Source organism: Rhinoraja longicauda, chromosome 22 (assembly GCF_053455715.1).
Source record: "Rhinoraja longicauda isolate Sanriku21f chromosome 22, sRhiLon1.1, whole genome shotgun sequence".
In the NCBI taxonomy this organism is placed as follows: Eukaryota; Metazoa; Chordata; class Chondrichthyes; order Rajiformes; family Arhynchobatidae; genus Rhinoraja; species Rhinoraja longicauda.
The window spans coordinates 27776300-27798898 of NC_135974.1; the positions used below are offsets into that span (position 1 = coordinate 27776300).

The 22599-nt window shown below is 38.7% G+C and overlaps 1 protein-coding gene across 5 annotated transcripts in view; it reads left to right on the forward strand.

Moving 5' to 3' along the window:
* ripor3 (RIPOR family member 3) overlaps positions 1–22599 on the forward strand; it is a 104970-nt gene that overhangs the window by 63236 nt on the left and 19135 nt on the right. For all 5 annotated transcript variants that reach the window (XR_013548761.1, XM_078419339.1, XM_078419340.1 and 2 more), the window contains 4 exons: positions 7549–7674; positions 10947–11092; positions 19602–19731; positions 20019–20669. Coding sequence is in view for 4 of the 5 variants with exons in the window: in XM_078419339.1 (XP_078275465.1) it covers positions 7549–7674; positions 10947–11092; positions 19602–19731; positions 20019–20669 (1053 nt within the window). In the remaining variant the exon portion in view is untranslated. The remainder of the gene's footprint in view (positions 1–7548; positions 7675–10946; positions 11093–19601; positions 19732–20018; positions 20670–22599) is intronic.

Here is a 22599-nt window from a genome sequence, read left to right on the forward strand (position 1 = left end):
CCCTTCGAGCCAGCACCGCCTTTCAATGCGATCATGGCTGATCACTCTCAATCAGTACCCCGTTCCTGCCTTCTCCCCATACCCCCTCACTCCGCTATCCTTAAGAGCTCTAGCCAGCTCTTTCTTGAAAGCATCCAACGAACTGGCCTCCACTGCCTTCTGAGGCAGAGAATTCCACACCTTCACCACTCTCTGACTGAAAAAGTTCTTCCTCATCTCCGTTCTAAATGGCCTACCCCTTATTCTTAAACTGTGGCCCCTTGTTCTGGACTCCCCCAACATTGGGAACATGTTTCCTGCCTCTAATGTGTCCAATCCCCTAATTATCTTATATGTTTCAATAAGATCCCCCCTCATCCTTCTAAATTCCAGTGTATACAAGCCTAATTGCTCCAGCCTTTCAACATACGACAGTCCCGCCATTCCGGGAATTAACCTAGTGAACCTACGCTGCACGCCCTCAATAGCAAGAATATCCTTCCTCAAATTTGGAGACCAAAACTGCACACAGTACTCCAGGTGCGGTCTCACCAGGGCCCGGTACAACTGTAGAAGGACCTCTTTGCTCCTATACTCAACTCCTCTTGTTACGAAGGCCAACATTCCATTGGCTTTCTTCACTGCCTGCTGTACCTGCATGCTTCCTTTCAGTGACTGATGCACTAGGACACCCAGATCTCGTTGAACATCCCCTCTTCCTAACTTGACACCATTCAGACAATAATCTGCCTTTCTATTCTTACTTCCAAAGTGAATAACCTCACACTTATCTACATTAAACTGCATCTGCCATGTATACGCCCACTCACACAACCTGTCCAAGTCACCCTGCAGCCTTATTGCATCTTCCTCACAATTCACACTACCCCCCAGCTTAGTATCATCTGCAAATTTGCTAATGGTACTTTTAATCCCTTCATCTAAGTCATTAATGTATATCGTAAATAGCTGGGGTCCCAGCACCGAACCTTGCGGTACCCCACTGGTCACTGCCTGCCATTCCGAAAGGGACCCATTTATCCCCACTCTTTGCTTTCTGTCTGTCAACCAATTTTCTATCCATGTCAGTACCCTACCCCCAATACCATGTGCTCTAATTTTGCCCACTAATCTCCTATGTGGGACCTTGTCGAAGGCTTTCTGAAAGTCGAGGTACACCACATTCACTGACTCCCCTGTCAATTTTCCTAGTTACATCCTCAAAAAATTCCAGTAGATTTGTCAAGCATGATTTCCCCTTCGTAAAACCATGCTGACTCGGAATGATCCTGTTACTGCTATCCAAATGCTCAGCAATTTCGTCTTTTATAATTGACTCCAGCATCTTCCCCACCACTGATGTCAGACTAACTGGTCTATAATTACCCGTTTTCTCTCTCCCTCCTTTCTTAAAAAGTGGGATAACATTTGCTATCCTCCAATCCACAGGAACTGATCCTGAATCTATAGAACATTGAAAAATGATCTCCAATGCTTCCACTATTTCTAGAACCACCTCTTTAAGTACCCTGGGATGCAGACCATCAGGCCCTGGGGATTTATCAGCCTTCAGTCCCATCAGTCTACCCAAAACCATTTCCTGCCTAATGTGGATTTCCTTCAGTTCCTCCATCACCCTAGGTTCTCCGGCCCCTAGAACATTTGGGAGATTGGGAAGCCAATTAACCTACAAACCTGCACTTCTTTGGAGTGTGGGAGGAAACTGGAGTACCTGGATAAAACCCACACGGTCACAAGGAAACATACAAACTCCGTACTGAGAGCACTCGTAGTTAGGATTGAACACGAGTCTCTGGTGCTGTAAGACAGTTGCCCCATTTAACAACATCTGTTTTCCCTCTTAAATCCCCTCTAAAATACCCATTAATAGGTCTGACCAATGCTTTTGCTATTTTTACCTTTGTTTTATTTTCCAACAACTTGGATGTATTCCAACTGAACATGTTATCCAGCACCATTCAGTATTATTTTTTTGTTTGTCTCCCCTACCGATAACCATCCTGACCAAAACCTCTTGGTCTTCTTTTGGTCTTTCATACCATCAGTTTCATTTGTGAGACAGATGCACAGGTCACAGTTAACCATTTTACCCATGTCCTTTGGAGTATACAAAGATTTATCATTGGGTCTTTAATTATGATCTCGTAAAAATTGTTTGCTTTTTGGATTTTGTATAATAAGGACTCAGTGTGTTACAAAATATGTTCATGTTCATAAGTCATAGGTGCAGAATTAGGCCATTCGGCTCAAAGAGTTTACTCTGCTAGTTAATCGTGGTTAATCTATATTTCCCTCTCAACCCCATTCTCCTGCCTTCTCCCTGTAACCTTTGACACTCTTTCTAATCAAGTAACTGTCAATCTCCACTTTAAAAATATCCATTGACTTGGCCTCCACAGTTGTCTGTAGCAATAAATTCCACAAATTCACCACCCTCTGGCTAAGAAATTCCTTATCATCGCCTTTCTAAAGGTACATTCTTTTATTCTGAGGCTGTGCCCTCTGGTCCGAGACTCTTCCACTAGTGGAACAACATCCTCTCTTCATTCACTCTATTCACGCCCTTCATTATATGGTAGGTTTCTATTTAGGTAGGTCTGAAGAAGGGTCTCGGCCCGAAAAGTCACCCATTCCTTCTCTCCAGTGATGCTGCCTGTCCTGCTGAATTACTCCAACTCTTTGTGTCTATCTTAGGTTTCTATGAGATTGCTGCTCATCGTTTTAAACTACAGCGTGTAAAGGCCCAGAGCTGTCAAACATTCATCATACGTTAACCCAATCATCTCTGGGATCATTTCCATAAATCTCCTCTGAACCCTCTCCAACGCATCACATCCCTCCTCATATGGGGCCCAAAACTGCTCACAATACTCCCAATGTGATCTAAATAGTGCCTTATAAAGCCTCAGCATTGCATCCTTGCTTTTATATTCATTTTTTAAATGAATCAAGGAGACATACAAAACAGGTTATTTTATCACTTCATTTCCTGAAATAAATTAAAATTTACTAGTAGATATATGTTTACATTTTGTGGAAAAATACACAAATGTATTTCTTCCAAAATGTTCTGGTAATGGATTCATCTGAACTCTGTTGGCACACCACACTCTCATGGTGATTATTCCTTTGTGTCTTATTTGACATTTTCCCAAGAAAATAACATTGCTATATTACTATGCAAACAATCTGCTCTTCAATTGCCCCATTATTTATAGAGCAGCACTGAGAGAATAACTTCATTTATCTTCATAGCAAGTGGTATTTCTGATGGATCAGTCATATCAAATTATTCAGAAGAGAAATACATTGTTACAAATACCTGAATGAATTATTTTCCAAATGAGTGAATATAAACTAAGGGTACTGTTAATTGTACCTATAAAGCTTCTATTCTACATGACATTTCATTAAATCAAAATTATCCATGATTATTGCAGATAGATTCAATTCTTAATTTAAAGCAAGCCATTTTAGAGTTTCGGCAGAGCAACAACTGAAAAGAAACATTGTTCATGTGGGAGTAGCAGGAATTAAGTGGGATGCAAACTTGGTATGGTGGAGACAGTGGAAAGTATCCCCATTTAGTGAAATTCTGGAGGGAGTGATTTGCACTGACATAATTGTGCATCGTGTTATCATTTTAGTAGGCTGTTTATGGTTGCTATGGTGAACATTAAGTTAATAATTAACATTCTGTCTCCAGTTGCAGCAAGGTTAATTCATGAGCATATAATTGCTCAGCCCAATTAAACCAATTATTTGACCATATTTAGGATGTAGGCCATCGTTTCTGAGCAGCAACTTTTATGGACCTTTCATTACCTGATGACATGATATGATGGATAGGTCTTCCCTTAAAGCTTTAAAATATGATCAAGTGCGCTGAAATGGTATAAAGCTGTCCCACCAACCATAGAATACAATTTGCAGATCAGTGCAATTTTACTAGATGTTTTACAATGGTACTCCCAGACTGCTAAGCTTGATTTAATATGTAGCTGATGTACCTTCAAACTCTAGCAGAGTCTTACTGCATATCAGCATGCTCTTAAAACCATTTTGCAGGATTCACCAGACCATAGAATACAAGAGCAGGGAATGTTACGGCTTACCTTTATAAAACATTGGTCAGGCTGGAGTTTTGTGTGCAATTCAGATTGCCACCCAATAAAAGGATATGATGGCACTTGGGAAGGTGCAGAAGGGACTCACCAGAATGTTTACTGAATGGAGTTTTTCATTTAAGTGGGGCAGCAATGGGTAGGTTGGTTTTGTTTCCTTGGCGCGAGGGAACCAGAAAGAGATGTGCAAAATTATGAAGAATGGTCAGTAGCAAACTTTTCCGAAAGTGGACGTGTCTAAAACCAGAGGGCATCTGAATACTGTCCGGGGTGAAAATGTTTGGAAACGATCCGAAGGCAAATAATTTTCACCCAGAAAATGTTTGGTGTCTGAAGGGATGATGACTGGAACTCTCACGGCATTTTAAAATGTAGAAAACACATGAACCACCAAGGCATAGAAAGATGCAGTGCAAGTATTTGTAAATGCGTTTAGTGTATATGGCTGCTTGGTGATTGCATGGACATGATGGACCGAAAGGCCTGTTTCAATGATGTATAACTCCATGACTCTGAGTCATTTGTGTCCAGTATCTAAAGCCTAATCTCACAAAATTTATCTGCATGTCAGAACAAGCAAGATAAATGCAACTTATCATCTGCAACAGAAGCATTTTTCTTGAAATCTGTAAATGTAATCTCGGTGTGCAGTTTCTTCTCTTCCCAGAAGATATGCTAAGTTATCATCAACTGTATTACGATGATCCACAATGAGTGAGATACTTTATGCACAAATGATGACTCTCCTAACTGCAAAAGTGGATACAAAATTAAGACAGTCCACCACCTCACCACCTGCTCCATCACCTCTTATTTTGGGAATGGTGCTTAAGCCTATGAACAGTCATCAGAAGCTGTAAATAGGCTCTCTGGTATTGGTTTAGTTTATTATTATCGTCTGTCCCAAAATACAGTGGAAAAACATTTGTTCACATGCAATCCAGTCAAATGATGTGACGCATGAGTGCAACCAAGCCAGCAGTTAGTACAAGTACAAAAGGTCATGCAGAATGAAAATAAAACAGAGTGCAGAATATAGCATTACAACCACAGAGAAAGTGCAGATTAACAAAAAGTCCAAGAATCACAATGAGGCAGGTTGGGAGATTGGGACTTCACCCTTATCTTAAGGGAAGACCGTTCGGTAGTCTGATAACAATGGAGACAAATCTGTTACTGAATCTGGCGCTACATGAAGTCAAATTAAATTACATTCAGCTACAAAACTAACTGTTGTAATACTCAGAATGTGAACAAAGGTTCTAAATGATATTGACATACTGAAAACATACACAGATAACTCTGATAACCAGTTCCAGGAATCAAGCACTAAGTATCTTCCTCCACTAGCTTCAGCACCAAGCTCAGGCAGTACTCAATTCATCACACTTCCATCAAAAACTTTTCTCACACCGAACATTCACAGGCTCCTCTTTGCCATCACGCTTAGATTGCTGCAAACCTTACCTTGTGTATTACACCTGACACGCTGCTCCCAGCAATTTTACAGTGACAAGCTGATGTCTGTTTGTAACTAGCATACTCTTCTCCTCCTTGGAAAATAAAATGCAACACATTCACAACTAGAAAAGGTGGCAGGGCACAGCACTTTCTCATTATCATTTCTCAAGGTAGTTGCCATTATTACAGCAGTCATGACTGAATCCTTGGCCTATGGTGGGGTTGAAAGGGAAAACACTGTTATTTTCATAACTAATCCTCTTTGTCATTATCCCACCTCTCTCCATCACACAAATTCTTCTGATTTACACACTGCAGATGGCATAATCATTCAACTAATTCCTTATTTCCACCTCTAACCTCCCCCCCCCCCCCACTCCCCCTTCCTGTCCTTCAGCTCACCACCCGTTATCACAACTCTGTTTTTGTGAGCTTCTACCTAAAGATACATAAAAACTGCAATTTGTTGAGACAAAAATCATTTAGAAAAAAGGAAAGTTTACACTTCCCTGATGGATAACACTTAGCAATTTCTGTACAAGAGGACGTTGGCTGTTGTTTCAACTGCAGTTGCTCAGTTTCTTTGCAACCTCAAGCTTAATTATTTTGGATTTCAACCAGTGTGTGGTCTTTTGAGTGCTTTAAATAATGCTGCCTCTAGTGAACCATATGCTGTGATCATGGATCTTTTTGTGGTGGTCATTCAAATGTGCGCATGTCATGTACAGTAGCTTCTTATATAATTATCACGTTTATTCAGAATGGTATCCCCTGCTTGTAATTATGCAGATTTGACTTTAATGTGTTACCCTGCAGCTACATTCATGCTGTATTTTTTGGTGTAGTCATAATTGCATAGAAATTGCTCATCAATCTGATGGAGTGTAACTACAAGATGTACACACAAAGGTTGAGCAAAAATAGCTCCTGACATTCCCATTTTGTTTCCATGATTTGCTTTCAGCACAAAAGTTTGCATAACCTTCTTAAATATTTTCATAAATTGTTCCATTTTAGCTTTGAGGCACAGGCAGCGAGGTGTGATTTTGCAGCGTGAGAAAGCTAAGTAGGTTGCAGGTTTCCGAACTTACTAATATTTGCAGAGCACAAAATGAAGATGTGATCAATCTTTGGGATGATCGCTTTCAGGGATCATTTCTGCAAGTGGGAATCTACTTTCAATGAAAGTCTTTTCACTTTTTGTGTGCACTTTGTCGCTCAGTTCTAATTTAAGATAATATAAATTAAATGTGTCTTTCATTTCTTTCTGCTGACATGCCACTTTGTTGCATTACAAAACCACAGGTGCTAGGCACGCCCCAATACCTCATCTGACTGTCAGTTTTTGAAGCATGATATTAAACTGACATACAAAAAATGATAGATAATAGTCAGGAAAATGGACTGGTTCATTTTCTGCTGATTTACCCAAATGCACAAAAGCTAATTACATGATATCTGTCAGTTTCTGAGCTGATATTAGTTAATTGGATGCAGACAAGAAAAAACAGACATGACTTTCCTAAGCTGAACTGCAAAACCACACGTGAGATGATTTGGCTGAGCTATTGAGGAGGCACGTCCAATTTCTATTTAAAAACCTGTTAATTCTAGTGTTATTCTATTTAAATCAATTTAAAGCTTCATTCAACAGGCTGTATAAATCCATTATTATACATCTAGTGATTACATAGATACATAGATACATAGACAATAGGTGCAAGAGTAGGCCATTTGGCCCTTTGAGCCAGCACCGCCATTCAACGTGATCATGGCTGATCATCTACAATCAGTAACCCATTCCTGCCTTCTCTCCATATCCCTTGATTTCGCTAGCCCTAAGAGCTCTAACTCTCTTTTGAATGCTAATAGTCAAACCTTTTGTTGTGTTTTTATGGAAAGATACTGTGGCTCCTTGTAAGACCAATTTTTAAAAACAGAATCACTTCTTGATTTTATGTAGGTATTGATTAGGTACGGTCGACAGAGATGGAAGTTAAAAGGAAAAATTGATGCTGATGACAGACAAACGTGGGATGAAGAAGAGATGGTCTTTCTACCTCACATTAATGAAGATATTGAAATAAAGGTACTTAGTTTATTTTGTATACTTCATTAAAGTATGCTAGCATTACTAACTTGAAGCTTAGGTAAAGCACATTTGAGCAGGCTATAGCGCTCTCTCCTTAACTCCTAAATTGTCTAAAATGTTGTTGAAGGGTCATACGGCACAGACACAGGTCACTCCGCATAATTCATTCATGCTGACCAAGATGCCTCATCTAAACCAATTAAATTTTTCCGCATTTGGCCCATATCCCTCTGATGCTTTCCCATCTATGTGCCAGTCCAAATGCATTTTAAATGTTGTTATTAAACCTGCCTCAACTAATTCCTCTGGCAGCTTGTTCTATTTACCCATCACCCTCTGTATGAAAAAGTGGTTCCTCAGGTTCCTGTGACATTTTCCCCCTCTCACCTTAAACCTATGCCCCCTTGTTGTTGAATCCCCTACCATGAGAAAAAGATTATGTGCATTCACCCTATATTTTCCCATTAGGCCCTCAAGTCTTGGCACAATCATCTCTGCACTTTTTCTAGCTTAATGGCATCTTCCCTCTCGCACAGTGACCAAAACTAAACACAACACTCCAGGTGTTGTCTCGCCAACATCGTGTACAACTGTAACATAATGCAATGACTTACTCATTTCCCCGACTGAATAAAGCCAGCAAACCAAAAACCTTGTTCATAACCCTATCTACCAGTGATTACCACTTTCAGTGTACTATGTACTTGTACCCCGAGATCCCTCTACTTTACAACACTCCCAGGGCCTTTAATGTTCACAGTGAAGGTCCTGTCCTGGTTTGACTTCCCAAAATGCAACACCTCACACTTATCTGAATTAAACTCCATTATCTGAATTAAACTCGAATGAGTCAGATGAGTTCTCCCCATTATCCATTTGGAGATTTACTTTTCTTTCACCTCTCAAGTTTATAGGATCTTGGAGGCCAATTCTCAGCATGCTGAGTGACTGATCAAGTACAGTCTACTGGAGCAATCCTTAGACCTCGCAGCGATCCCTCTGAGGAGGAAAAATAACCTGGAACTGGATTTGCATCCCGTTAGTTTACTACTTAAATCAAATGTATAAAATAGAATATGTTAACTTTATTGATTTGCTTTTTTCAGATTGTTTGCACATGGTTAGGATTATTCTCTCTCAAACAAATAATTATTTGGCAATCAGGTAACTGTTTGGCTTTCCAAGAATTCCAAATGTCAATAAGATGCAGATCACCTCACCAAATTATTTCCCAAACAGTTCACTATGAGTATCAGCCGTAAGTATGTCCCAGTAAATTAGTAACCCAATTAAATACAATGTGTTGAACCTATGGTCAGTGCTAAACTCCCACATGTGCTCCTCCCAATGGAAACATGCAGGGTATAGCTGGTCAGATCCTCTGTAACGAGACCCTCTACGTCATGGAACATAAATATAACTGCGGAAGAATGTCTCAGAAACATTCAAAGGCAATCAAATCTCTCAGGAACTATTGAAAGCATTAAAATTAATAAAAATGTAAAAGCAAAAAGACAATTTAAAACACATTAAAACTAAAAAACTTTAAAAAACACTTTAAAAATCTAAATGACCAAATACGTACTGCAGCCACCCACAATGCCCTTCTATTTAAATCAATAGCAAAATATTCCCTGTGCGTTCCCCAATTTATGCAGAATCTTTGGGCAGTGCGTGGGGGCGGGGGGGGGGGGGGGGGGGTAGAGGGGTAGAGGGGTAGGGGAGTTCCTTCCTGTAAGTGGCAGGGAATCTTCATAACTTTCCACTAGCTGACTGATCTCCACCTCTGGAATGTTGTGGGAAACCACTGGCAATTACTTCTGGATTTCCATGTTGGTATGATCATGTGGAAATTCTGAATTTGGTTTTAGATATGTGGGATCCGTGACAAATGAATGAACGCTAGAATATTGTGAACCACAGCCATATTTTTAATTGCTGCCATTGCTACTATGCTTGTTATAATTATTATCTGTAAATACATCCAGATAGTTAGAAATGATTGAAGAATATAATTTGATGAAGGGGCTGCAAACCCCAAAGTTACATTTTGATGAATACGTGCCAAGTCCTTTTCAAGGTTTCAAGGTTTCAAGGTCAGTTTATAGTCACATGTACCAATTAAGGTACAGTGAAATTTAAATTACCATACAGCCATACTAAAAGAAAGCAACAAGACACACAACTACATAAAAGTTAACATAAACATCCACCACAGCTGATTCCACGTTCCTCACTGTGATGGAAGGCAATAAAGTCCAAACTTCCTCTTTTATACTCCCTTTTATACTCCCAGGTTTACTGGTATTGCAGTTAAACCTGTCACCACTCTTTTAGCAGAGTCTTGTGAAGAGATTCTTTAGGGGATTTACAAGAATGACTGTATGGATGAGTGATTTCAGCTGCTGTTTAGATTGAAAAAGCTGGGGTTCTCCTCAGAGAAGAAGGTAACGAGATGATTTGATAAAGGTGTTCAAGATTATGCCTGACTTAGATTGGGTAAATAGAGTAAAAATGTTCCCATCCATGACTAGCAGATGGTTCACAGCCAAGGACACAGATATAAAATATTGGGGAAAAGCTGTAAGGAGAGTGTGCAAAAACTGTGGGCGGTTATGAAACATTCCCTATGATGGAAACAGAATCAATCGGCCTTTTTTTGTGAGGAAATTAGATTAGAAATTAACAACACACAGAACAAGGGAATGGGACTGAAGTAGAAATTAGAAGACCAGATGGAACAAATAGCCTCCTTACATTGGTTCGATGGTTTACCAAACTCATTTGAAACTGGTGATTTTACTGATTAATGATAAGATTATAAGACAAACAATAATCCACCTTTGACACATGTGAAAATTATGAACAATTAATATTCATATCCAAAAATGTATTCATTCTGTTTGAAAGTCAAAATATTACACATGTCTCCATACATCCAGGAATCTGACTCTTTAAAATTATATTAGCATCAGTGATCCTCTCTATATCACTAATCATTGTTTCCTCTTAGTTTTATTTCTTCTGATAATTTCTTATTAACTTGTTTTTCAGTAGCCTCTCCATTTAATGCCAGAAATGTTAACCTTGCTGCTAAATTAGGCACAGTACACTTTGTTTTTAATATACATTTAGATAGTTATATTGAATGGTTAACAGCTTTTGTCAGTCAAAATAAGTAAGACAAAATCCTTGAGTATTGTAACCATCTCTCTGATTCATACAAATGAAGCTATGAATCTTTGGAAAATGATTTTTTTTTAACACAGGTAGCTGAAATGAAAGGGCTGATGACTGTTTTGGTTGGAACAGTGACTTGTGAAAGTGCAGATTTCTTCACAGCACAGCCTCAAATAATGATCGTGGATATCACTGACCTGGGCACCATTAAACTCCAGCTGGAAGTCACATGGAAGTAAGTATTGATCTAATATTCTTTAGTAAACCAAGTTACTGTTTACATGCAGATGCAAATTTGATCAAAGTTTAATTTAATCTCTTATGGCTTTCCTACCTTATGGAATTAAATTTTATATTCCTACTCTTATGCAATTGTATATATTTAAAATATTGGGCCTGCAGTTCCTTATATGATTGATTTACTGAAGATCGCCTTTCACCTTTAAGGGGATATCATGACATGGAAATGGAGATGAATGCTGATAAATATACAACATATCACGTCAATGGTTGTGAGTCAAACAGGACAGGAGCAATTTATCCCAGTTTTGTGATGTATTAGTAATCTACTTTTATTCATTTTACACATGAACATCCTGCTTGCAAATAAACTGTTTCATCAAATACTGACAAACATATTTGCAAACAGGTTTCCAGCCATCTTTTGAAATAAACACTTAACTGGATTGAAAGTCGAAACTGAAATCTTTCAAGTAATGTCTTATCTGTGCTGTGGGAAAATAAATGGACTAAAATAATGTATAAATATTTGTGTGTACGTGCACAGCGACATACCTATACACACCCACGCATAGTATGCAGGGTGGCGCAGCTGGAAAAGCTACTGTCTGACGGTGCAAAGACCTGGATTCGATCCTGATCTCGGATTCTGACTGTGTGGAGCTTGCACATTCTCCCTGTGACTCTGTGCGTTCCGGTTTCCTCTGTTTGCTTTGGTTTCACTCCCACGTGCCAAACATGGATAGATACTTTCTCATTTACACAAATTAAGTAAAAAAACATATATGTAAAATGGTTTTCGTGCAGAAACATAAACAGATGTAAACAAATTAGGAAAATTAGCTAGGGTTTGCATCCTTCACATAAATGAGTCATTTCATGCTTCATGACCCGTAAATAAATACTCTAAAATATAAATTAACTTAGTATGTACACAATGTGTAATGACTTTTTAAAACTATAAACTGCATAATACAGGGTAAGTGGTTGGTAAGTTTGTGGATGATACAAAAACTGGTGGACTGTAACGATGGTTATCTACGATTATGGCAAGATCTTCAACATCTGGGTAAATAGGCCAAGAAACAGCAGATGGAGTTTAATTCAGATAGATCAAGGTGTTATTGGTATTAGTTCATTATTCACACGTATACCGAGATAGAGTGAAAGGTTTTACATGCGTACGTGCTATCCAGTCAAATCAAATAATATCACACATGTACACATTAAAGCCATACCTAAGAAAAACAGGTAGTGACAAGAGAAAAATACCTGAAAACAGAATATGGTGTTGCACCATAGCATAGAGTTGTATAGAAAAGGTCCAAGATCGGCAATGAAGTAGGTTGGAAGATTGGGACTACTCCCTAGTTTATGGGAGGATTATTTACTAGTCTGATAACAGTGGGTCATAAGGTCATAAATGACAGGAGCAGAATTAGGCCATTCGACCCATCAAGTCTACTCCACTGTTCAATCATGGCTGATCTCTCTCCCTCCTAACCCCATTCTCTTGCCTTCTCCCCATAACCCTCTCCAGTGGAGAAGAAGCTGTTTCTGAATCTGGTAAATAGTTCCATGAAAGCACATAGGGTTATGAAGAAAGGATTTGGCATTCTTGTCTTCATAGTTTCAGTTATTGAGTAAGAGAATTGGGACATTTAGTAATTGCTAATTTGATTAGAAGTCATAAGGGCATTAGGATGGCACAGTAGCACACCTGTTAGAGCTACTGTCTCACAGTGCAGAGACCCAGATTTGATCTTGACCTTGGGTGCCGCTGCATGGATCGTGCACATGATCCCTGTGACCCTGTGGGTTTTCTCTCTCTCTGGTTTCTGCCCACATGCAGGTTTCTAGGTTAATCAGCCTCAGTAAATTGCCACTTGCATGCAGAGAGTGGATGCAAAGGTTGGATAATATAGAGCTAGTCTGAATCGGTGATTAATGTTTGGCGTAAGATGGGTTCCGACACAAAAAGTCACCCATGCTTTTCCTCCAGGGATGCTGCCTGACCCTGTAACCTGTTTAAGCAAGATGATCAATAACCCATAAATTCGAATACCACTGCGAGCAGGTCTGTGATGTAGTGTGTTTACTGAATCACTAATCTGTTGCAAAGTTCCAAGAAAATTGCTTCTGCAATTGTCATTGTGTTCACTACCTAATTTCACACAAGCTATTGGTGAAACATTGAGTGAAGTAAAAGTTGCCTCTCAGGGGAGAGAAGAAAATTTGGATGCATTGGAAAACCCACACAACTTTTATCAATCCCTTTATGTCTGGCTCCAGATTACAATTGGCAGAGAGAAGAGACCTGATGGTTGCCCAACTTTCCAGTCAGGGAGTATGATCAGGAGAAGAAAAAGGAGCCTAAATAAACATGTTTAAAAATTGATACAAATCCTTAAACTGCATTAGCTCCATACAATGGAATTTGTGATTATGATACATATGGCTGGCAGATGTAACTATTGCTCTCTGCTGGGAGTGAAACCTGTGTGACCTACAGTACGTGAAATGAATGTTTTAGTACTTTGAGTCCATGTCATCTTGGGCATGTTTATTTAGGCATCCCCTAAAACTGAATTATTCCAGTGGGAGCTAGCTTAGCTTGTAGCCAGAATCAACTAATTTGGAGCAGATCTGTAGTCCTGCTCAAATTCTGGAAGCAATATCCTTTATGTTTGCTGTCTCAAATGCACCAACAAATTTCAAAGGATTTTATATTGGGAAATGATTGCTTACTTTTCTGATTAACTCTTTTATTGGCCTTTTATATTTTGATCTTCCTGCAAATGTATTTTCAGGATCCTGAATTTACGACTTAATTAATTCAGAAAACAGACAGTAACCTACTACCAGACTCATGCCAATGTTATCACAAAGGTGGCTATATTGCAGAGTGATTTATTTGCAAATGTTTCCTGTGTGAAGAATTCTAGTTTTATACTGCATACCTTCCTTTCAGTTGCACATTTGAGATCTGGAAGTTACTAAATTGTTTTTCATGTAATGGACCAGTACTCACTATAAAAATTAATGTCCTGAAAATGTTGTTGTCAACTGTGTTTGAACTCAAAGGCGATTTAATTCTAATATACTATACTGCATTTGTATCTATCTCATCCTCCTGGATGTTGACTTTAATATTAACATTTTCATTTTTATAACCCTTTTTATAACCCTTTGTGGTATTGCCTCTCTTATGCTTTATTTTACAATCCAAAATTCTCCAGTCTGCTAATTATTTTCCAGCATACAGCTATTTACTTCCTCTCAAGATCCTTATCTACACTCTAGCATTATTAGCGTTCTCTGAATTTGGAAAAAATGTCTTTCTCTAACAACTTGAGGGAATAGTATTTGGTCACTGTATAGAATTTAGAAACATTCCACAAAAATGTTTAAACTGAGGTTGGAAATTTGTAGTAAGATATTGACTATAGTCAAAGAACATAAAGTGATGGTTATCAGTGTTCTTGCATTCAAAAAGAAAGATACCCAAAAACATGTAAAGTTGCTGATAAATCCTTAGACATGAAATTCTGATCCATCTTTTAAAGTTTTGTAATTATACCTTGAATGAATCCAGAAAAATCTAGGGATATAAAGGACCTTGACAGGAATTTACACATAAAATAGCAACACAATTGGTATTGGTATTGGTTTATTAATGTCATATAATGTACCCGAGATACACTAAAGAGTTTTTATACTATACATGAACACAATCAAGCCATACACAAGCACAACTGATAGCACCAAGAGAAAAACATGAAAGGGAATAATAACATTTTCAGCATTGTAACATTATAGTTCCAGAGAAAAAGTCTGGTGTCCACATTGAGGTAGGTTGGAAGATTGGAACTACACCCCATCTTATGGGAGAACTGTTCAGAAGTTGATAACAGAGGGGATGTAGCTGTTCCTGAGTCCGGTGCTTTTGTACCTTCTGCCTGACAGGAATGAGGAGAAGCAAGAATGGCCAGGTTGTAAAAAGGTCCTTGATTATGTTGGCTTCTTGAGACAACATGAAGTGTAGATGGAGTCAATGGTGGAGGGTCTGGTCTGTGAGATGGACTGGGCTACATCCTCAACTCTCTTCAATTTCTTGTGGTCTTGGGCAGAGCTGTTCACAAATCAAGCTTTAGTTTAGTTTAGTTTAGTTTAGTTTAGTTTAGAGATATGGCATGGAAACAGGCCTTTCGGCCCACCGAGTCCATGCTGACCAGCGATCCCTAGTTCTATCCTACACACTAAGGACTACTTACAGAAGCCAAGTAACCTACAAACCTGCTCATCTTTGGAATGTTGGAGGAAACTGAAGCACCCAGAGAAAGCCCATCCGGTCACAGGGAGAACGCACAAACTCTGCAGAGACAGCACCCGAGGTTAGGATTCAACCCGGGTCTCTGACGCTGTGAGGCAGCAACTCTACTGCTGCGTCACTGTACAGCCCCAAGCTGAGATGCATCCTGATAGTATATTTTCTCTAGTGCAATTGTGGAAGCTGGTAGATGTCACAAGAGACATACTGAATTTCCTTAGTCCTTCGTCTCCAAAGGAAATATAGGCATTGTTGTGCTTTTTTGGCTGTATTTTCAATGTGGTTGGTCGAGGACAGATTGTTGGTAATATTTATGCCTAGGAACATGAAGCTTGCAGCCACTTACACCAGCCCCAGAGCTGTTGATTGAGGCATGGACTCCACCATGCCTTCTGAAGGAGCTAGTTATTCATTTGTCTTGCTTCTATTGAGGGAGAAGCTGTTAATTTGACACCATATTCCTCTTCCGGTAATCCATCTTGTCAGAGTTTAGGATCCGGTCCACTACAGTGTCATCTGCAAACTTATAGATGATGTTAGACTAGAATTTGGCCTTACAGTTGTGTGGAATATAGTAAGGGGCTGAGAATGCATGCTTGCGGGGTACCGGTTTTGAGAATTATTGTGGAGGATATATTGTTGCCTATCCTTACTGATTGTGGTCAACGGGTTAGAAAGTAGAGAATCCAGTGGCAGTGGGGTTGCTGGTTCCTAGACCCAGGAGTTTGGCGATGAGTTTAGATGGGATTATGGTGATGAAAGCGGAGCTATGGTCAATAAGTAAGCGTCTGACGTATGTGTCCTTGTTATCTCAATGTTGCAGAGTTGAGTGTAGGGCCAGGGAGATGGCGGCTGCTGTGGACCTGTTGTGACTATCGGCAAAATGCAGTGGATCTAGGTTGTCTGAAAGAAAGAAAGCAATTGCAGTGCTCGTCCATCAACTGTTCTTTGCTCATTAATTGAATCTACGTGTTTAGGCCAAATGGAATACCTTTTTTCCTATTTGAAGTAAGCTTTGACAAAGTGTATTACTTTATTCTGCCTAAGAGGTCAGTGGGTGATACTATTGTCTTTGACGGTAAAATGTCGTTTGTCAGTAAAAACAACATTGCAGCTCGCTCCACCTAATATACCTAAGAGTTAGCTTTCATTTCCACTGTGAAAATAACCCTTTTCCTAAGTTTGATATAATTGCTCAGAGGAGCTTCAGATCAATATTGCCACCTTAAGGTAACATTTTGTTACAACAGTACTTCATGCACAAACTTGGTGGATAGAAGTTAGATTTTAAGTCAAGTCAAGTCAAGTCAATTTTATTTGTATAGCACATTTAAAAACAACCCACGTTTAGCAACATTACTTGGTTGTGCAATTTGTCTTTTGTCCATGCAAGGAAAATAAATGTTAGCTGTGCATCAAAAAGACATAGAACATTTTTGAGTTGTCACTAAAAGTGACAATGATTCAGGTTCCGGAGTCAGCTAACCCGAGCTGGAAGGAACTGCAGATGCTGGTTTACACACAAAGGGTCTGAAGAAGGATCTCGACCGAAAAACATCACCTGCTCCTTTTCTCCAGAAATGCTGCCTGACACGCTGAGTTACTCCAACAATTTTTATCTATCTTCTGAGTTAATTAATGCTGAACTGATTTTGAAGTAACAGCTCTCGGAAATTGGTGAATAGTAATGGTAGGTTCTTGGAATCCTTTAGTTTGAGTGCTGACCTGTTTATATGGAGGTTTGATACATATGAACATTCAATCAAAAATTTAGAATATACCACTAGACGACAATAATTTTTAAGGTTAACAGTAAAATAGATTTCACAGAGCAGTCTGAGTGCCAGTCTGTGTGCACTATTTTCTCTATTAAGTACTGGGAAAGGAGAAAATGGTAACTTAAAGTTAAGTTCTAGTGTAAAAGCATAATACCACAGATACAAAAATATGAAATAAAAATACAATTAAATAATTAAATGTGGACATCGCTAACAAATACTAATGAAGATGCTCCAGGGCAGATTTCAACTTCTTCCACCTGGAGGAAACTACCTGAGAGTATAATGATGATCAAAATGATTAAATTCCTCTTCCGTGCATCAGTGAGTCTCCTCCTGGGAGAGCCTCATAGATTCATAGAATTACGTAAATCAGTTCCTCAATTTAAGTCATGATTCCAAAGACATCTTATGTGGCAAGTGAGGTCAGGAGAAGAATGTCTTTCTCCAGGTGTCATCAGGATATATTGTGCTACTGGTATCATAAATTCCACTCTTCCTCAAATCTATTATCCATGAATCCAACAAATATGATTGAAAACTTTTCAGGCTACTTTCTAGAATTAAAGTGCCAATGAGCTGAATAGAGACATACAGCATGTAAACAGGCCCTTCAACCCAACGTGCCCATGTCAACCAAGATGCCCCATCTGCACTCGTGCTACCTGCCCATGTTTGACCCATATCTCTCTAACCCTTTCTTATCCATGTGAGAAATGTCTTTTAAATGTTATTATATGGAACATTAAACAACATAACATACTTAAATGCTTAAGAATACTTAAAATTTGAATAGATGTTAAAATATTGAAAGTTATTTTAAAAGGTTAATAATATTTCAGTGCAAGCTGTGTGTGCATGCAGTGTATACCTGTAAAATGTATTCACTGTCCATGAGAATACATCATTGTGAACAGGTAGTCAGGCAGCTTGATGATACACGGGTCATTGAACATCTGAGATCCCTTTGACCTTAAACTTCTTAGAAATGAGTTACTAAAAAAGAGAAAAAGGAAGTTGACATCCTTTGTGGGCAGATTTCTTTGTAATCAATGGTGAATGTTACTAACTGCAAAATTCAGATCTTGGCTCTTATTATTTTCTTCTAAGACGACTGAAAAAAACGTATTGAAATTATCCTGAATTAAATTAATGATTCTTATCCTTCTTCTCACTGGCCAATACACTTAGAATTCACCACTAACGTTTGATTCTTATAACTCCTGGAACTTTCCCGTGAGCATTGCTTTTCCATCATAAAACCCCCACCTAGTATGAATTATTCTTTTACGGATATGACATTTAGGATAGTCAGGTGTAAGAATAATAAAATGATTTAAATCAATGACGTAGTACAAAATATCATAGATATGCTGAAATAAATTTTTATATGCATGTATAAACTTAATATTCCATGACACTGCTGATAAAAAATCTCATTAAGAAGTAAGATTGGAAGGTTTAGGTATAAACTTTACCCATCCACTTCAAGTAACTTCACCAAATAGCAGATTTTGGTAGCTAGAAATAATGGTAGATAGCTGAGATAATTTTAATGAAAATTACACTAGATGCCAAACTTCGGAGTTAAACAGATGGTGAATAAATGGATGAGCTGCCAGAGGAGATAGTTGAGGCAGGTACAATAACAACATTTAAAGGACATGTGGACGGGTACATGGATAGGAATGATTCAGAGGGATATGGGCCAAATGCAGGCCCCACACATCTCTGTTAAACTTTGACTTAAGCTGTGCCCTCCAGTCGTTGACAAATAGGGTTCAATTGGAAATGAATTTCAACTTCTTCCTGTAAATCACTTCACTTTCTCTGTTCTGCTTGCAATGGATAGGCTGTAATTGGAAACTTTGCAGACATGTTGTGCACTGATAAAATTTCAATCTGGAGCAGATTATTGATGAATTCTATGCATTATTCAATGAGCTAATAAAAATATCTTGAATGGGTTCCATAGTCACTTCTTCATAAATGAATTGAAAGTTCCAAGTAATAATATTTCTGTATCATTTGCCATGCTGTTTAATACCTAACTGAAGGATTCCAGTCAGAAACAAAAACTCATTTTAGCGGGGTATTCATTTCCACGGATATCGGAATTGGAAATAAATTTAAGGTCTTACATTGTTTGCATTATAACACTTCCCTCGAGGCAAAATAAAGGTTAACCTTTGGTGTTTATATTTGTGAATATAATGTCACATCGGAAAAGTGAATTTCTGCAATGAAACTCTGACATACTTTATAAATTATCTATATGGCAAATGCAGAAAAAAACTGATAAAATGTAATAGTTCATGTCCAGAGATATTTAAAAAAACTGTAGATATTTGTATTCTCGGTTTTTAATTTCACTTCTACCCTTTACTTTATTATAGTCCATTTGATGCTGATGAAACATCAGTAACCTCTGGCTCAGTTTCCAAATTCTCTTGGCCAAGTAGAAAAGGCTCTGTGTATAACTGGACACCACCCAGCACCCCCAGCTTCAAGGACAAGTACTTCTCTGTGAGTATCACTACAAGGATATTTCATATTACAGCATTTCTATAACCTTTGGCAGTCAAAATTATAAATTAAAATTAATCCAAAAAGGAAATAGATGCCAGGTGTTGACTTTAAGATGTAGATTGTATGGTACAAACTTGCACTATCATAGGCTTGTATCAAATAGCACAAACTGCAAAAGAGTCTTTATAGTAACCATATAAAGCTTGATAATTTGATTTTGTTATAACTTAATTTAATTGTGAATGGATGGATTAATCTTCTGTTTTCTGTTCTTTTGCAAGCAGCACGTTAGACAAGAGGACAAACTGCCTTCGTTATATCAGGAAACAAAAGGAACTTTCATTTTTAATCACTCAGGAAATTGTTTCCACAATACACATTTGTCATCTGTGCCTGAAAATGAAAAATTTTATAATTATGCAAACTTAGATAAACAAGGAGGCAATGACAACGGATATGGTGCATTAGATTTCCAAGAAGTATCCCAATCTTTCCAGGACAGCCTCTCGACAGAAAGAACTGTGCGATCACCACACGTAGAGCCAAAAACTCCAGATCAAGGAGAATTTCAAAAGGATTCACCACGAGCAAGACAATTACAGAGTTGTTCAGCATTGGCAGAATCTGTTTTGCACAAGGGACCACAGCTGAGGCTTAGGAGATCCACTGGGAAACCTGCTGGACAGGAGTCAACTGGCCAAGCCTGGAGCACAGATATTACAGATCCATTCAATTCACAGACATCTTCGACAATATCCTGTACACACAGAAGTAGCGCTTCAATCTGTTCTGAAAATCTCAAGGCAAATTTCACTTCAGCAGATATAGCAAACATCCTTCAAGAAATATTGATTATCCTGAGGACAGACCAAAGAAACTATAAAGAAATACAAAATCTAGAGCAGCAGATTCTGCATTTAGGAGATGTCCTTAAGGTATAGTGTCAGCATTTCTTAAGCATATTAAGAATAAATCTGAATAATGGAGTCAGTATTTTAATTTGTTTCAGGGAAATATAGGTCAGAAATGTAATATTTAGGTTAAAGATGCAAATTGGTGCTCCTTTTAAATGTAAAACACTAAATAGCCACTATCCATTTAGCTGAGAAAGTTCTGAATTAGAAATCAGAGTAATTTCTCAGTCTTTTTGGGTAGTATTTTGTTTCATGTCTAGAAATTTGGGATGAAAATTAATTGTGATTTGAAAAAATATCACTCAAATTGCTTCAATCTGAAAGTATCTCATAGTGCAGAAGTGGCAGTCATCTATGATGGAGAACATGGTCAGAGATATCTAATCCCTTGGGGAACATCATGGCACAACATGTGAGATTTGTAAATGATTAGAGAAAGAGGGTATTTTCATTCCTTGGAGCGCTGGTCAGCCTAGAATTTAACATTGTTGTGGTGATTTATGTCAATAAGTACATTAATATTTCTTAGTAGTTCATGTGCATCGGTTAGTGCATTTGGATTCCTTGCAGCTGTGTGAATCCAAATGTTACACAGGCTAAAGTTGAAACCAAAGTAATCTGCTTCTAGAGCATTTTAATAATATTAGACCAAGTGGACCCGTTGGGCCCAAACCTCTCCCGCATTAGTGCCCTCTCTTCCCCCCTCTCCCCCAATCCAACCCCCCTCGCCCTCTTCCTCAGTCCTCCCCCCTCCCTCCTCCCCTCCCACCATCCCCCCTCCCCTCCCCCTCCCCCCTCCCCCCTCCCTCCACCCCCCTCCCCTCCCCCTCCTCCCTTCCCCCCCACTCCACCCCCCTGCCTCCCTCCCCTTCCCTCCCTCCTCCCTCCCTAGGAGATAGATTTAAACTTTAAAATGTGAATAACTTTAAAAATATAACACCGATTTCAATGAAACTTCTTCCATTAGCACCAAAGGGACAACAGTGAGTAAGGTGGGCCTAAAATTGTTGCGCTATCGTGTACCGTTTTGGCTGCAGTTCAGGAACAAAGAAACAAACGAGTTTTAGTATATAGATGATTTTTTTTTACCAAGTGTTTTTTTATCTCCGAGTTATGGAGAAAAACAATATTCTAAGGAAGCTAGCGGAAGTTGGCGGTGAAAAGGTACAAGCTTATTTTTATATTAAGCATAAACTATGGTTTTAACTTTTTCTCTTGTATTAATTCCAAATGATCCCTCTCTAGATCCTTTCTATTCAACAGAATAAACTTTGGTATATTTGTACATGATGGCCATCTGTTCTGCCAGTTCATAATTCTCCAATCAATTATGGCAGGATCCATATATAAATCTATTGAGTGGTATTGTATCTTGGGTTGTAGAAGGTTGGAACTTTCATTTAAAAAATGTATTTTACATTCTTTAAACATCTAGTATTTTGAAGAAAATAGAAGACCCGGCTTAGTTAGAGTCCAGTAAAGAAGAACAGAAAAGTCACAAATGTTCAACAGATGAACTCATATCATATCATATCATATATATACAGCCGGAAACAGGCCTTTTCGGCCCACCAAGTCCGTGCCGCCCAGCGATCCCCGTACATTAACACTATCCTACACCCACTAGGGACAATTTTTACATTTACCCAGCCAATTAACCTACATACCTGTACGTCTTTGGAGTGTGGGAGGAAACCGAAGATCTCGGAGAAAACCCACGCAGGTCACGGGGAGAACGTACAAACTCCTTACAGTGCAGCACCCGTAGTCAGGATCGAACCTGAGTCTCCGGCGCTGCATTCGCTGTAAAACAGCAACTCTACCGCTGCGCTACCGTGGTAGCTCAGTGATGGATTCCTTAGTAAGGCAGAAGTAGTGCCAGACATCTATGAAAATGCAAAATGGGTGCCAAGTACTTTCTGATCATTATGATAAATTATATACTTATTCC